The sequence below is a fragment of the Rhinatrema bivittatum genome, chromosome 10 (assembly GCF_901001135.1).
Source record: "Rhinatrema bivittatum chromosome 10, aRhiBiv1.1, whole genome shotgun sequence".
Classification (NCBI taxonomy): Eukaryota; Metazoa; Chordata; class Amphibia; order Gymnophiona; family Rhinatrematidae; genus Rhinatrema; species Rhinatrema bivittatum.
The window spans coordinates 119,268,380-119,286,953 of NC_042624.1; the positions used below are offsets into that span (position 1 = coordinate 119,268,380).

Sequence of the window (18,574 nt, forward strand, 5' to 3'; positions counted from 1 at the left end):
ATTATCGGGCCGATACAGTACAGTGCGCTCCGATGGAGCGCACTGTTAACCCTCAATTAGATGTGCGTTTTCGACGCGCCAGTGTTACCCCTTATTCAGTACGGGGTCGAAAACGCGCGTCCAACCCCCCCCCCCCCCCCCCGAACCTAATAGCACCCGCAACATGGAAATGCATGTTGATGGCCCTATTAGGTATTCCCGCACGATTCAGAAAGTAAAATGTGCAGCCAAGCCGCACATTTTACTTTCAGAAATTAGCGCCTACCCAAAGGTAGGCGCTAATTTCTTCAGGCACCAGGAAAGTGCACAGAAAAGCAGTAAAAACTGCTTTTCTGTGCACCCTCCGACTTAATATTTATTTAATTATTTATTTAGCTAAGCTTTCCAGCTATCACACGCTTGCACTGGTAGTGCAAGCGTGCGATAGCCTTAGAAAATAAGGCCCTAAGTTACCCAGATAAGTAACTTGTCTGTGTAATGCCCATTTTCCATCCACACCTTATCTGGTTAAGTACTTATCCAGCTAAATGACAACCACTGAATGGAGCCAGATATTCAGCCACTGTCACTTATCCAGCTAAGTGACACCTCAAAATGATTAAAATAAAAATGGAAACATTTTTATACAATAGCAGACAAAATTACAGGGTATAAAAGGGAAAACAAAAAGGATAATTCCCAAGTTTTTGTGCTGGTCCATACTGTTCTTGTCCACTACATTTCTGGACTGGTGACAGGATACCATGTATTTGCTGCTGTTTCTCCTGATTTGTCCAGGATTATTTATTTATTTATTTATTTATTTATTTAAAGGCTTTTATATACCGGAGTTCATGCACTTGTGCATACCACTTCGGTTTACACAGAACAAGGAACAGAAAATTACATCAAACAGATTGAACAATTAAACAAATATACAAATTACATCCAACAATTGGGTAAAAATAACATGGCTAACTTAGTAGGAACTTAGAGTTTGAGGTAAAGGAGAGAAATAGTACCAAGTGGTAACAGAACAATGTTAATGGCTAAATAATAAATATAAATAGTAAATACAAATTCTTATAATAAATACAGGTGTTTACAGATTACAGTCTTCATGAAAAGTTTACGTCTACAGAATAGGGTTAAGTAAATAAGAACTGGTGGTTATTTCTATAGGAGTGAATTATTATGTAGTTTTTCCTGCTTTTTCCTTTGTGCTTTTTCCTTTCCTGCTTTTTTCCTTTTTTTTTTTCCTTTCCTGCTTTTTCCTTTGTGGGAAGTCTTCCATTTGCTCTGTCAGCTTAGGGAAACATGCATCTCTGATGTTTTTATATTTTACGCCACCAGAACCCTAGCTATCCTAAGGCCAACATGGCCTGGGTCATAGGAGCCACTGCCAGAAAGGTGCTGTGAGACTGCTGTTTCTGCAATCCAGAGAGGAAAAAAAACAAGGGAGGACTTGTAATATAGAGCACAGTAGCTCTCTCCCCTCCTCTCCTGTTCCCTGCCAGTTATGAGGGAAGGGGATGGATAAAGGCATCAGAGTTTTTCTCTGCTCTAGCCTCTGCCTCACCCATTCCCTCTCCTAAAGGCTGCTTGGTAAGGGGAAGGGATGAAACAGGAATCAGAGGGGTGTTCTCTGCTGAATGACATTCCATGCACAATCTGTTTGCCTATGCCCAGTGAAGAGGGGAGTACTGAGGGCTGTCCTGGGGCTAGGGAAGGAGGAGATTTCTGGGTTAGGACTTGAGCATGTTGAGTTATTCCTGAAGAGGATGGAAACAGAGAGAAAATGTATTGGGGGGGTGGGGGGGTGGATTGAAAGTGAAAAGGTTGATGCGTGCACCTATTCCTCCAATCCACACCAAATCTCAGGGTGATCACAATTTAAAAGTTCCCTGCTATGGCATTTGCAGAAGGGTGGATGGGAGGGGGAGAGCTGGCTGACTCAGATTGGATATAAACATCATGCACTGAAAATATAACTGGGCTTGGCAGTATCATCATAAGTAGGGAAAAGTGCTGATCCCATTCGTGAAAAGAAAAAATAAAGACTGTGTTAGAAAAATACCAGATGTGAAAGATAAGTGTACAGCTAATGAGACATATTAACTTGTAGCAAAAAGAGAAAACTAGTGAGACATTAAACAGTGAAATCTGTTTAGAAAGTGGGCAAGAGGGCCAGCTATGTGGGGAGAGAAGCCTGTTGTGCAAAGGGCTTTAGTTAACAGGAGCCATAGGCCCTGCACTAAAGTTATTACTGTACAAGTCCTGGGTATTAGTGCTGTTATGGCATGGCAAGTTTACTAAAAGGTTTGGAGTGTATTTTTAGCAGGGTTTTGTGGTGCATTATAATATGCCTGGTAGTGAAAAGAGTTTGCTTTGCAGTTATTGAGCTCTAAAACCTAAATAGTTTAATAAAAAATCATATAATTTGATAGAAGCAAAAAAGGCATGACATCATCATGGCTTAAAGGCACTCAATCCCTTTTCAAGTCCTACTGCTTAACAAGGTGGATGTTAAGGATCATATCCATGCAGACCAAAGGGACACATTTTTGAGTTTATGGTCACACTTTGTGTCTACTCCTAAGTTCTAAATAATAATAGCGTTATGTTTTAAATTTTAAAAACCCACAAAAATTTAAGAGTCTCCCAGCTTGTGGTGGTATGCGTTGTGTATAGGACAAGTTATACTTTTTCACTTGTCCATAGGTGCCAAATTGTCTGGCTATTGCTCTGTTTCTATTTCTCTGGTGTTGCGTTGCATACAGATTCTGTCTTCTTGGGGTTTCCAGTTCAGTTTTTGTCTGCATATTTCTATATCTAGTCTGAGGTCACGTATTCTGTATTTGATAAGGGTCTGTCTGTGTTTTGCATGAATGATAGAGGCGAGGTATTCTGCTAGCATGTAGTATCGGCATAAGGATCTGTAGCAGTTCAGCTTGTCCTTTTTGCACTCTATACCTCCTAATTAGGGCCAGATTTAGGATTGCAGCACCCATCAGGGAAGGGGGGTTGTCCCCCCCCCCCCAAAAAAATCAGAAAGCAGCAGGGGAGTCCTAGTTTTTTGGTGCCTTCAGAACTTCCATCCTAGACATGTGCCTGCCTAAATCTTGTGTTGTGTACTAGGCATGCTGCAATATTTGCACTGCCACCTTTTCATAACAGGGATGTATTTGTTTGAGTTCTGGGTGTTAGCAACTCTGCCATACAGAACCAGCACTATCTGCTTAGTAGGATTTCTGTCAGTAGAAGCGGAATAGAAGAACATTAAAATAAATAAAATATATTGCGTGTTTTTTGCAGGATTTTGTGTAATTTCATAGTGCCTGGTAGTGAACAGATTTTGTGATGCTGCTATTGAGATGACATCAGAATCTGATTTTCTTTTTTTTGTATGGTGAATGGTAAAGGGAAGTATCCTAATTCTGCTCAGCATCTGTTATTAGGGGAGCATAGGATTTCCATATTGGAATTCTGTCCCATTCTATATAGTTCAGGCTTAATGACAGACCACAGAACTCATTCTACAAAATACTCTGAACAGTTGTTTTACTGGTTTTATTTGTCCAGAGGATTCTTTGTTGCATATTGGGCTCTTATAATTTTTTCTTTTGGTGTCTTTATAGTCACAGCTCTTTAATATCCTAGATTCATAAATATGTTTGCAACAATCTCCTGAGAGGAAAGGAGGGTGACTTCATTGCTTTGACATTGCATACCAGTTCCCAAAAAGAATATGGGAAGAGAACAATACTGAGAGGCAGTGTGAGTGACAAGCACAAGGCCACACCCACAGAGGCAGCTATAGAGGAAAGTCTAAAACCTAAGCATTCATGTATTTCATGCTTCTGGGCCAGCCAAAAGGAGTAGCAAACATTGGGTAGTGAAAGAACAGAACTGCAAGATAAAGGTCCCTTGTAGACACTGCTGGGGTTTTAATGAATAAAATGCACGACAGTTCTATTGCAGTCTGTTCAAGATCATAAATAGAGACCATCTCTTTCAGCTCTAGCTGTAGCAACTAACAGCACATTAACTAAACAAGTTAAACATTTTGATTTGTAAGAATTTAATTTGTTGATGCAACTCATGATTGTGTTACATACTTTTTTTTTTATTGAGCCTCAAAGAGAAAGAATTAAGACTTTGTCCTTAAATCTCATTATTCCTTAGGGGCAATTTCTAAAAGTGCAAAGTTTGCAGATACTTTTACCCACAGGCTATGAACCAATTCTCAAAAGGAAAATGGGCCTGTAAACATTTGCACCTGCTTTTTGCCTTGAACATAGTTATTTGCCTCCTCTGACCTATACACCCTCCCTGCGCCAGGCTCACCTACTTTTAATCTGGCTAAAAGGTGGCACTTTGCTGATCCTTGTGCATACTGTTATCCGGGTAAAGAATGGCCATTTACTTGGATAAATGTTTTCGGAAAATTGCCCTCCCAATGAAGAAAGATGCTCAAAACGGACTCAATGTATTGATCTGCACGCTCCCAGAGATGTTTCCCCTTCAGATCAAATTCTCTCTCGTCATCACTACAAGAAGCAAATGGCACTACGTTATCACCTCCCATCTCTCTCTGGATCACACTTACCAAACATTCCAGCAACCGAGCAGGCCGTGCTATGATGATCATCAGCTTTCTGACCAGCTGGGTCACAAAGGCCACCTCTGTGCTCTCAGACCGTTCGTGGGCCTGTGGAAAACAAAACTTCACATTATAGTTCCAACTCTCTATTCTTTTAGCACATCCATGGTTAAAGAGAGAGTTCAATACAAAATATGACTTCATGGGAAAAAAAATATAGCCTTATAGATCACCTGATTTTAAATCAGGAAAACACAAATCCATACAGATGCATTAATTTCATATCTACTGATAAAATATTCTGGGTACAGGTTAGATGTGCATTGTTTAGTTGAGAACCCAAGATGAAATCACTAGGATATATTACATGTTATCAACAAAAAAGTATCTAAAATTCATTTTCATTATTTAACTAAACAAAACAATTAGAGCTGCATGAATATATTTTTAACAAAAGCAAAAATGGCAAAAGTTAGGCTATTCATCTTTGCAGAAAAACTTGAAAAAAAAGTTTGCTTCAAATTTAATGGTAGAATTTCATATTTTTTACTTAATTTTTGCATACAAATTTCAGGCTTATATTAACATGCATAGCAATGGATTTTACACAGGTCTAAAACTTCTGTCTAGTAGTAGCACTAGTACATAAATTCCATACTGGGTCAGACAGAGTCATTCAAGTCCAGTATTCTGTTTCCAACACTGGTCAAACCAGGTCACAAGTATCTGTTAGGAACCCAAACAATAGATAGATCCCATGCTGCCAACAGCTAGGGATTAAGTAATGGCTTTTCCCAAGTCTATATAGTTAATAACAGTTTATAGACTTCTCCAAGCATTTGTCCAAACCTTTTCTTAAAACTCAGTTACACTAGCTAATTTACCACATCCTCCGGCAATGAATTCCAGAGCTTAATTGTGTGTTGAGTCAAAAGGAATTTTCTCCAATTTCTTTTAAATGTGCTACTTATCAACTTCATGGAGTTTCTTCCTAGTTTTTGTATTATCCGAAAGAGTAAATAACCATTTCACATTTACCCATTCAAGTTCTTTCATGATTTTGTAGACCTCTATCATATCTCCCCCCTCAGCCACCTCTTCTCCAAGCTGAACAGCCCTAACTTATTTAACCTTTTCTCAAAGGGGAGCCATTCCATCCCTTTTATCATTTTAGTTGCCCTTCTCTATACCTTTTCCAGTTCAGTTATATATTTTTTTAGATGCAGTGACTAGAACTACACATAGTACTCACGATGCAGTCTTATCATGGAGTGATACAAAGGTATTATGATATTCTCTACTTTATTCTCCATTCCTTTCCTAATAATTTCTAAAATTATCATCCCATGCTTTCTTAAATTCTAGTAGTTTTTCTTGCACTAGTTCTTCTAGGATACTGATCCCTATATCCACTGCTTTTTCCATCCAGAAAGACTATAATGGTCCATCTAGTCTGCCTAGCAAGGTGTTCCAAGGTATTAACTGCCACTCTACAGGTTATAGACTTGGCCTTCTTGTTCTCCAAGCTGAAGATCCCTAACATGTTTAGCCTTTCTTCATAAGGAAGCCAGGCCATCTCCTTTATCACTGTTTCCCTTCTCTGTAATTTTTCTAGTTATGCTATTTTTTTGAGAGGGGCAACCAAGCTGCACAAAATAACATGGATCGATATAGAGGCATGATATTCTCTTTTATTCTCCATTCCTTTCTGAATTATTTATTTATTTATTTATTTTTAGCTTTTATATACCGATCTTCTTGCATTGGATACAAATCAAACCGGTTTACAATGAACAGTAAAACTTGCCTATGGGCTTTACAAAGAACAAGAGAACAAGAGACAACTAAGCAAACTTTAAGTAACATAGTGTGCAAATAAATAACAACTTGAACAAATTGAAATGACATAGCAAAACATTTATACTAAGCGGTCTATCCAAGTACTTGGGCTTGGATAGACATCTCTAACACACTGAGCTGAGGATGTCAAGTATCAGCCACAATAATGCTAAGATCTTTTTCTGGTTGCGATTCCTAATACGGAAACCAGCATTGTGTACTTTTCCCTGTATGCATCACTTTGCATTTGTCCACATTAAATCTCCTTTACCAATTAGATACCTAGTTCTCCAGACTGCCAAGCTCCTTCTGTAGTTCTCCACAGTCCACTCATATGTTAATAACTCTTCATAAAAAATGTATGAGCCTTTATACACAGGATAGTTCTTTAGCATCACCCTATTCATGCCTCTACTTTAAAGCAGTAGTTCTCAATCCAGTCCTCAAAGCTCTTTTATGAGCATTCAGTTGTGGATATCCTGAAAGCCTGACTAGCTGGGTATTTCGCAAGGATGAATACATATTTAGGTCCTTAAGGCTTGCTTCAATCAGACTGGTGCTGCAAGACCAGGGAGACTTATATGTTAATAACTCTTCAGAAAGATGTATTCAATACAATCATAGCAACATAGTAATGACGGCAGAAAAAGATCAAATGATCCATCCACTCTGCCCAGCAAGTTTCCTATGGTAGTAACTGCCTTCCTTCGCAGGTTACCCCCATGTTTCTGTTCAGGGCAGTAACTACCACTCTGTGCAGGTTACCCCCATGTTTCTGTTCAGGGCAGTAACTACCACTCTGTGCAGGTTACCCCCATGTTTCTGTTAAGGGCAGTAACTACCGCTCCCTGCAGGTTACCCCCATATTTCTGTTAAGGGTAGTAACTGCCTCTCCTTGCAGGTTACCCCCATGCCTTCTGTTAAGGGTAGTAACTGCCGCTCCGTGCAGGTTACCCCCATGTTTCTGTTAAGGGTAGTAACTGCCTCTCCCTGCAGGTTACCCCCATGTTTCTGTTAAGGGTAGTAATTACCGCTCCTTGCAGGTTACCCCCATGTTTCTGTTAAGGGCAGTAACTGCTGCTCCATGCAGGTTACCCCCATGTTTCTGTTAAGGGCAGTAACTGTCGCTCCGTGCAGGTTACCCCCATGTTTCTGTTAAGGGCAGTAACTGCCCCTCCATGCAGGTTTCTCCCAAGCCTTATGTTAAGGGTGGTAAAATTAACATTCAAAACCAAGCACTGCCAAACTCATACAAAAATTACTATCAACATTTTTATAGGGTGAGCAGCCTTCTCGATAATTCAGACAATGCTGCTTTGCTTTAGGACTTGGCCATAGAAGTAGACCTATACTTTTTCCCTAATATCTGCATATTAGTAGCCCAGGCTGTGAAAGTCAGGGCCCAGCATTGGCTGTTGTCTGAATCCAATTCCCCTTTCCGACCTCACTGTTGAAGCCAGTTTCACCAGTCACCATTCTGTGTGAAAAGCAGAAAGGGCTAATTCCACCCATTCGCAACACTTTTTTTTTTTTTTTAAATCTTAATTTGGAAAACTATATTCCGACTGCATGCATGTACAGATGGATGAACAGAAAGACACACAAAGTTAATAGATATGTTTATTTTATTACAGCCTTAAAACTGGTAAAAACCTGTGTAAAGTTAGCAAATTTTCCATTTTCTTTCACAAATTCTACCATTAAAGTGAATATTTTTCTCAATCTTATAGAATATTAGCAAAATGAAAATTATACATTTTACACATTCTTGAATAAAATACTTATCTGTCTCTTCCATTTTGTAAAACCTCCTATTTGTTATAAGACTGAAATTTGATACATGTAGGAAGATGAAGATGAAACATGAATATACTATACATACAGACTTGGAAAGTTAAAATGAGATTTCTTGTTAAAAGAATTATCTGGGGTCTGAAAAAATGCTGGTTGAAAAAAGAGAAATGTTAAAGAAATACTTCTGTTCAATGTTCCCTGAAAAGGAGCACTGCTGATTGGTAAGGGTATATTAGAGTGGGGAATATACAACACATTTATGGAAGAGCTAGCAAAACTGAAAGTGGACAGAGCTATGGGAGCAGATGAGGTGTATCCTACAGCACCTGAATCTAATGCCTTGGAAGTATCTGAAAGGTGGAATATAATACAATAAAATACATCTCCTAGGATACTGAGGGAGCTAGAGAGGTTCTGGTGAGCTCGCTGAAGGACTTGGAAATGGGACTGGTGCTGCAAGACTGGAGAAGGGTGGCTGTGCTCCCTCTTTATAAAAGTGGCAACAGAGAGGACCTGATTAGACATCGCAATAGTCCATAAATTAATGGATAGAAATGAAGCACTGCTTTGTTCTTTATCTGCTAGCATTTACTATGGTTTCAAGCCTGCAGGATTGCTCCTAGTTGTCTCATCACCTCTCTCCTTGCTTCTGTTCTCGAGGGAGGACAGAGTGGATGGCTTTGCTCCTTTCTAGCTGTTCCAAGTGTGCCTGAATTCTCACAGTACTGCTTTCTACCACCTCTGCAAGCAGGTCACTGCAGGTCCCTCTCAGTAAAGTCGTATTTTCTCATGTTTCATGTCTCATCACCTCTCTCCTTGCTTCTGTTCTCGAGGGAGGACAGAGTGGATGGCTTTGCTCCTTTCTAGCTGTTCCAAGTGTGCCTGAATTCTCACAGTACTGCTTTCTACCACCTCTGCAAGTAGGTCACTGCAGGTCCCTCTCAGTAAAGTCGTATTTTCTCATGTTTCCTCCAATTCTTCCTTTTTGTTGGAAAGAGGATGACAGAGGAAACATGAGAAAGCACTACTTTAACAGAGAGGGTGGTAAATGACTGGAATAATCTACCAGCAGTCCCGTGACAGCATTCAAGCATGTTTGTGGCAGACATAGAGAACAGAAATAAAACTGAGAGGTTACGCTATTGCAAACAGTAGCGCATGGAATCACAACTGCTTTAATTAGAAAGTCCAAAACAAATAATATAATATTTACAAACACAGCACCTGGGTGAACACAAGGAGGCTGATAGTGACTTGATGATTTCCTCTAAGGAGTCTCATTCTGAACATGTTGATTAAATAACCACAGACATAAAAATCCCAATTTAAATGTATTAGTCTTACGCTGACAGTGACAATTTCTAGTTGAGTGTAAATATGAATGTTAATGTTAATATCTTTTCTTCCTAACCATAAACCAGAACAAAACCTATATTACTGAAAACACTAACAATTTATAAACCTATTTTCACATGCATAACAAGACTGCTGTCATTCTTACAACCAAATGAGCACAGTCACAAGTAAATCATACTTGAATATATGGACAGATAAAGGGCTACCAACTCTCACTGTTACAAAGGCATTAAAAGCGAAGTGACAAGCTCCCATTGAGCCCTCATGGGCTATAAATTATAGTTTTAGTTCAGCCATGGAACTGAGGACCAAGCAGCAGCTGTGTGATAGACATAACCTCCAAATTCTCCCCATTGCTTACAAGCATAATATTTTATCTACAAGGGACAGAGACAGGAGAGAGATTCCATTTAGTAATGCTCATTAAGGCACACAAAAAAGAGCTAGACAGATTCTGGTGTGGCATAGAAACCAGAAAATAACAGCACCAATTAAGGGACATCTACAGATGATTTGTTTACCAGAAAGAGGTACTGGAAAACTCTGTTTATCTATATAGATTTCTCTGTTACCATCATTGTAATAAATTGCTTTTATTAAAGATCTCACAAACTAGTGCTTGTGGTACTATATAACTAATATTTTATTCTTAAAACTACAGTAACAAATCTGCTTTGTTAAACAATGAGGGTGATGGTTATAGAGAACTGAAAAGTGTAAAGAACAGTAAAAGTTCCCGAAAAAGCAACAGCAAAAATCATTACAAACAACAAATTAAACCTTGATTTGTTTTCCACTAGAAACACAAAACAAAATATGCACAAGAGCTGGGAATATTAAGTCACCTCTATCACACCCCAGTATCTCTTCAAACAGAGTCTATGTGACAGCAGAATTGCTGCAAAGTGATGGGAAAGTCTTTATATCACAAACCTCAGCAAAGAACTTGCACACAGAGTTTGAAAGTAAAATCCATGCTAGCAAAGCAAACAGCTAAAACAATGAATGAGGCAAGAATGATTTCTTCATTCTGTACCTGCTGCTATTTAAGCAGAATATCAACTTAAACCCCATTATGGTCAAATCAATCCAGCATTCAGGTGTCTGCAGAACATCAGATACAATGAGATCTTAAGTCTTCGGAAGTTCAATTTTGTTCTTTAAAAACTTACAAAGTTATAAAAACAAAATAACATCTGACACATTTAAAATAATGCCTTCATTGACTTCAAGCATAGTCTAGTCTTTGTTGTAGAAATTAAAGAATTACCCCATGGAAGCTAAATGATAAAAAATAATAATTAGAAACTCTAACTGTAAAAATGACTAAAATAAAAAACACAACTTGTAAGAGCCACTCAGCCATAGTCTCTGCACACTGCTGCTGATCCACCATCCTCAGGAGCAGCTCTTCTTCTTGTCTCCTCCTCTCGTAGGACAGCCTGGACATCTCGAAGGATGATAAGTCCTGGTTATACACCGAAGACCACAGTGTTATATACCAAACTACTGTCTGCTGCCGCTACCATGCGTCTCCCCTATGATGCATGCTATCTAATTAGCAGTTCCCAATGACGCCATGCTGGTCTGAAGGTTGATACTGTCATTTTTTTTTAGGGAGGGAGGACAAGTATACAGAAGTTGTGGGGGAAGGAAGGAAGCGAACTAAGTCGATGATATTCCTATGCACACAGAGCAAGAAAATCCCACAGATGCACATACTGAAGGTAGCCACAAGATAATTTACACAGTGATTCCCATATCTGAAAGCCCCATCCGTCAGTAACTGAAACCAGTGGGGCACGAAATTAAAATCGCTGTGCTCCCTTGGGGATTCAGTAAGAGTAATAACTTGGATACGCAAGCAGTCATAACAGTGTAATTGAGCTAATATGTGATGAGAGAATAAGAACAGCAGCAAGAGAATAGCTATGATACATTAGCATTCATCCCTTCATTAAGAGGAAAGATTCCTTTGATTGGGGGAATGTTTGAGTGAGTAACACAAAGGAAGCAGACGGAAGTCGCTTGCTGAATCAGGTAGAGTTATGACACGCACACACACACACACACACACACACACACGCACACACTTCACATCTTTGCTTAAGGAAATTCAGACCGAAGAGGCACAGCCCAGATATTACTTTACATTCTTATTTTCTGTGGCACAGTGTCCTTCATTTGTAGTTTTTATTTTGAAAAAGGATAGGTTTTTTTTATACTGTATTTCAAAAAGAACAATGGGTGTCCAGAGCACTCAGGACGGAGGCTGAACTAGGTACGTTATGTCTTTTTTAAATCTAAAAACTGTCACTATGTTGTGCTGATCAGCACCTGAAAGATTCTGTCTTCATCTGAAAATGCAGAACTGCTGATAGTACCAATATTAAAGCATGCCCATAATTTGTCTCAAAGGAAATTTCCCTTTCAGTGGCTGTGGTTTATTTATTTTAGATTCATTTCCAAATATGTTAACTGCTCTCCCATAAGCTACAAAGTGGTGATGAACTGGGCTGATCCCAGATGCTCAATCAGCTCACCCGCTCACAGCATTGGGTATGTGTCAGGTTTTAAGACCTCGCTGACCTTTTTAAAGTCAATGCAGAACTTTATGCTACCATCTGGCTTTGACACCAACATTATGGTCAAAGACCAATCATCATTACATTCCTCTATAACTCCAAGCTGGAGCATCTCGTTCACTTCAGTCTCAATGACGCAGCGTATGGCCTCGGGAATCAGATAGGGTCATTGCCGCACAACTCCTCCAGGAGGCATAATTGTGTATGACCTGATAGTCAGCTATCTGTGCAATGGACAGTTGCTCTCCAAAAGGAATCTGGGTTTGATCCACTACAGGTCCAACCTCTTTCTTGTACCATTCCACACACCTGTGGAACCCACTTCTTCAGAAGATTTACATGGCAGATCTGAGTTTTCTTTCATTTATCAGACTGGGTTATTTTGTAATCATCGGGTCTTGTTTTCTCCAAAACTTCATAGGGTCCCTACCAACGGGCTAATAGTATTAGGGAGCGCTAGGAGAGCGGTCCCATTTCCGAGAAGAATGTGTGCCCTTGGACCTCGGCACAACCCCAGAGGACTCCAAGGCAGATCCGAGGCTGGTGAGACATGTCCGAGCCTGAGCTGAGACCAGGAAGTCAGGTCCCTGCAGACCTGCACAGCCTCAGTGAGACCAACCACGCAAGGTTGGTCTCTGAGGGTCCTCCGACTACTGCAAGCCCTTTCGGACCTGCCACTGGGAATAGCAAAGGCAGCAGGCCGGACAGGAGGTGAGGGCGGACAAAAGCTCTGGAACATGAAGACTTAAAACAAGGAACTTGAAGACACAGACGAGAAGCTTGGGACGTGAAGACTCAGACGAGAAGCTTGAGCACGGAGACTCAGGATCAAGGTTCAGGAACAAAGTCTAGTACTGGGTTGAGGCTGTAACGCAGCGCGCCCTACACAGCTCACCACAAGGCGGACCCACGGGACTGGTCGCGGACCAAGCTTGAGTGCGAGGCAGACTCCAGATGAATACATGGAAGTTGAAGCCGGAACATGGCGAAGATTCAGTAGAAGCCTACGTCGAGACGCGCCCTACACAGCCGCCCATGGCTGGTCACGGACCACGCTGGAACAGAACAGATTCAGTCAGAGTCTTAGGCATGGATGGAGCAGCCACAAGAACATCCGAGGGCCGCGATGAGATCCAGGATAAGGGACCAAGACGAGACTTGGCTTCAAGCAAGGATGACGCTGCAGACGAGAAGACAGGCTCATGCCACGAGGTGACGAGACATGACCTGGCACGCCAGAAGAGATAGCAATGAGGAACCAAGGGTCCAGGAAGCAGAAGCGGATACGAGGCATCAGGAAGGAATATCAGGAAACATCAGGAGACGACGAGGGATATCCAGAAGAGACCAGGAACATGAAGAAGAACAAGGGATCCCACGAAGAACAGGAAATACCAGCAGGAGATAAGACGAGAAGTCCATAGGAGTGATCTTGACTTAACCTCGGACTGGGCTTCGACCCTATGCTTTTCGCCTGCCTCGCCTTTGCCTGAACTTGACCTCGAGCTTCGCTGCCTGCCCATGACCTCGGCTTGTATCACCACTCTGCTCTCTTCTCTGAACCCCTGGCTGTTCCTCAACCAATCTTTTGGCATACTGCCCGCAACATTCCAACTTCCTGGACTTCCTGGACTTCCAGCTCCGCAGAGGCCCCACCTAAGTCCAGCCAGCCCTGGCAACCGAGGGCTCAACCTAAGGGGAACATGGGCTGGTATTGGTGAAGCTTCAGCAGGGCCCTTGCTTCTACCAGCCTTGCCTACAGATTGAGGGGACCTGTGGGGCTCCTCCCTATAGGTAGTGTCAATTCCCCCTCAGTCCAAGGGTCCACCAGCATAACACCCTATTCCTGATAACCCCATAGAATTGGGGTCCTTAATAATCCCTGGCATTACTGAAGGAGAACCCATCTGTGTAGGGTCAGGGTAGAAGAGGTGGGAGGGAGGTATTGGGATCTTCTTTTTCAAGAATGAAGATGGGACTTGGATTGAGTCATCCTTTGAGATCCAGTTTATGCCTGCATTGACAACCTAGAAGAGTTTATCTACAAGAGCCTCACCATCATACACAAGACACTACATAACCACGATGTACACTGGCTCAACGACTCCCTATACTTCCATACCTTCATCAGACCCACCAGATCCGCCTACAACGGCACATTACACACACCCTCTTCCAAACCCACTCGCCTCACTGCCACAAAAGAAAGAGCTGTATCCATTGCAGGACCTTCAACTGGAATGCTATGCCCCTGACCTGCGGCTGGAGCCCTGCACCCTTAAATTAAAAAAGAAAACCCTAAAAACATGGCTCTTCAAATAGGCCTTTGCATCATCCACCTCATCATGCTCCTCTGTCCGACCAACTCCACCTCAAGCACAACGTTGTACTTATTAATATTGGTTATTCTTATTGGGGGGGGGCCCCCCCTGTAAATGTTACTCCACCCCCCTTTCTCGTATCATCCTTTCAGTTTTTTCTTATGTTTTTATACCCAGGCCTTTAATGTGCCCTACTGTTTAGCAATTATGATCCTTATCTAATTATATATTGTTACATATCCTTTTATAGCGTCCCTCCCGCTGTAAAGTTACATAGTTTATGTATTGTTTTCCCTAGTTATATGTACGGCTTCCACAATTGTTACATGTAAACCGATGTGATGTCCTTCAAATGTCAGTATAAAAAAGTTTCAAATAAATAAATAAATAAAATGGTTTGTACAGACGAGATTGCGCTTTTCCGTGGAGTTGAAGCCAAGAAATTGTGTCCTGACTATGCTGACTGCATCAATGGCATCGATTACTGTTGTCCAGATGGGGTCCATCCTGGGTGTTTTGATGACGCTGTGCAAGCTGAAGCTAATTTCCTTGGCAGTGCTGTCAGTGTAGAGATCCTGGGCACCATCAGGATCCTCAATTAACGGCATTAAGGAGTCCTAGGAGTGCTTGGAATGCTTTGTCCGCCCCATGTTGGCAGGCCCAGAGCCAGATGTTGACATTTGAGTGGTATAACTTGATTCACCTCTCCAGGTACCAATCAAGGAAGAAGATGACAGATGGCCACAGAACTTTGCTATTTTGTAGGTCTGTTTTTTGTGATCTATGCGACATTCTTCTACAATCATAGCAGTTTGCAGTTTCATGGTAGGGACCCAGGCACTGATAAGAGAGGCCATGCACATTTATGATGGACATTCTGCGGCTGAAGATGTAAATCCTTGAACCCACTTTATTGTAGGTTTCTTTGGTTCTGGCATTTTTTTTTGTAGCACTGAAAAGTGCTACAAAAAAAAGTGCTACAAAAAATTTTTGCAAAAAATGCATAAGACATAAGAGAGAGAAGTTACATGTATGAATGGCTGTGTGGACAAAAAATGACCAAAGGCTCACAGGGCACAATGCACGAAGGAATTCCCGCACATGCTCAGTAGAATACAAAAGCTCTACTAAGCTAGAGAGAAGAGTCCGTTCAATACTGTTCAATGACAAAACCTACGTGTCAAAGCTATTTCAGCCCTGCTTGTCGAAAGAGAATTGATTTTATGAGCATAAAATAGCATTTAGATGCATTGAAATGAATGGACTTTAGGAACTGTAAGTCCCAAAAAAATGGCTGAAATGAAAATGAACCAAATCAAATATATTTCGGCTGCACACTCCTAATATTTTGAAGAATCTAGCTACTGTTGCTTAAAAGTTGGACTTTCCAAATTTTAATAATAGTTTATTTTTCTGTTTTTTGCTTTTGTCTTGACTTTAAAAGGCGTCATGCACTGATGACCTCTGTGTATGGGTAAAATCCAGATACAAAATTGACCCTAATCTAGAGGCGGCTTTACCCTGTTGGGAGACGTAATTTTTCATTTTTTTTTAAAGCTAGCCAGAATGTCCTCCACCTTACTGAAGGACTCATTTTTTGGGCCACAGAGAAGGCTGGCAATCATGGATACTACAATTAGTACAGGAGTGGCACTAGGGAGAACAGCAATGCAGGAGGATTTTCCTTCCAACGCTCAAGACCAGCTGGGGAACATGGAGTGCCCTTTATGCTTGTCAAAGGAAATGGAAATATAATGATATATAAAGGGGAAATTTTGGAACTGCTGGTGTAAAATCTGCAGATACATTTCATCTACAGATTTTACACTAATTTTCAAAGGAAAAGTTTGTACATACTTTTCTTTTGAAATTATCCCATCAGAACTACCCACACACATTTAAACCTGCTGATGTATGTACATAGTTTTCAAGAAAACTTATACGTCTGCTTTTGAAAATGCAAAAATATGCACTTAAGTGGAAATCCTTCCTCAACCCCGACTAAACACTTCTATTGAATTCAAGTAAACTTACGCTCATACAGGCCATATTCTCGTAGGTTTATCTGCATAACAGGTGGGCAATTTTGTAAAATTTTGTCTGTTTCCACAGATAAAGCACATTTTACCTGCAATAAATCGCTTTGAAAATAACCCTAAACATGTACAACAAAATACAGTCATTTGTAGACGTTGGACATACACAATTAAAACAACTGATTTCTTTCATTTTAGAATTTACCTAGAAAAATGCCAACAAACAAACTGGAAGCGACACTTTTTTTTGGTCTAAATTCGTTTTGACTATTTTGAGAACCATATTTCCTTCATCAACCATACAAATTTTAAAGCCTGGAATCAAACTAAAAACAAAAACAGTTTCCACCAGGGTCTTAGCATCCTCCATATAATAAAAGACAATGGTGGTTTATGTTCGGCTGATATCTTGGTGTTGCTGTATGTGCATGAGCGGCCCGAATACTGTGCAGAGGCAGGGGCAGTATGCATGCACCAACATTACTGTGTGGGCACAGCCCATTCTAGCACCCATTCACTCTACACATACTGGCCCTGCCTCCATACATACTGACAGGTCAGTATGCATACAGTAATATTAAAATGAATTCCCTCTGCATGTACTGCTTCTGCGTCTGTATACATGGATGTTACTGTGTGCGTACTGAGCCAGCCACTGACTCTTCACGAATTTCCCCTCCCTCCATGCACAGTAACATCAGTGTGCGCACAGGCACATCTCTTGTGTGTGCAGTCCACCCACCATTAACAAACCCCAAGTTTCAAATTGAGCAGTGAGCACTATAGTTAATGGGAAGCATGGGCTCTACTTGCTGCAAAGGAGGCAATGTTGGCAGAGAGGGCATGGCTTGTTGGCTGAACATGCCATAGTGCCGAGTAACATGTGCACCACAGCTGCTGAGGAGCCAAAGTGATGACCAGAGACCAGTGCAATGCGGCTTACATGAAGGCCAGGCCTGTTGGCTGGGGCACAGCAGAAGCTGCCTCTGGACCACATAGGGATGTGCAGGAGTAAAGAAGGTATGGGAGAGAAGACAGAACGTGGTTTGCATACTACCCCATCATTTTTGACAGGCTCTGTAAGCTAATAGAATAAAATACCAGGGCTTACAATCCTGTAGAAGTTTCTCCAGATTCTCCTGAAGCTCATAGAAGTAATGAGAAGTGATAAGTCCTTCACGAGATTTATCCAGGCAGTCTCGAGCCAACTCAATCACCTGATGATGAATGAAGCTTAGAGCCCCATCTGCCATGGAAGCACATGCTCAGGTGCATTGGGAGGCAATGAACTCAGTCAACCTTCCTCCATCTGTGCTGTGGCCTAAAAACAAAATAAAGTCACACAAAAAAATGAAAATCATGCTTAATTTTGCTTTCCTTAAAACCTAGATGATACTTGTGATGTAATATGTTATTTATATTGCTATATTTCAAAATCTAATGCTTGTTTTCCAGATACCTGAAAAAGTCAAAAACAAAAGGACTATGCACTTGTATAGTCTGAATGTCCCAAAGCTCTAGAAAATGTTATTTATTTTATTTATTTATTTAAAGTTTTTCTATATACCGGCATTCGTGATACAATCACATCATGCCGGTTTACAGATAACAGGGGGTGTAAAAAAACAAACACTGAACAAGTGCATAGAAACCGTAAAAGTTACATTAAAACAGGGTTTATCTAACTGGGAAAGGAAAGAGAGTTAGATGAACTGTGCAATAATGGGATTAATTATTGAGAACCAACGTTCTTGGAACACGTGTAAGGTGCTTAAATTTCAGTACAGATAGGATACATGGAAATTTTAAACTTTTGGGTGATCTATTATCTACTCTGCAGAATTAATAAAATGTCCCAAATGGGTTACTTACAACTCTGTGTCAGTACACAGTATATTCAACTTTTTTTTTCTTTTAGTGCTAGTCACACATGTCTGTACCTCAAATAACAACCTTTGTTTCCCTGGTGTGATTAGGTGGGTACCTCACACAGTCAGGAACAGTCTAAAGACAAGGGAGATAGCAACTAGCCAGAGATAGAAGGTGCAACAAAAGACAATC

The 18,574-nt window shown here is 40.8% G+C and overlaps 1 protein-coding gene across 1 annotated transcript in view; it reads right to left on the reverse strand.

Annotated features, from left to right (window-relative positions):
* The window catches only part of MAST2 (microtubule associated serine/threonine kinase 2), a 360,153-nt gene that overhangs the window by 113,873 nt on the left and 227,706 nt on the right, over window positions 1-18,574 (reverse strand). The window contains 3 exon segments of the mRNA XM_029618685.1: window positions 4,589-4,690; window positions 17,626-17,765; window positions 17,768-17,834. Of these exon segments, the coding sequence (XP_029474545.1) occupies window positions 4,589-4,690; window positions 17,626-17,765; window positions 17,768-17,834 (309 nt within the window).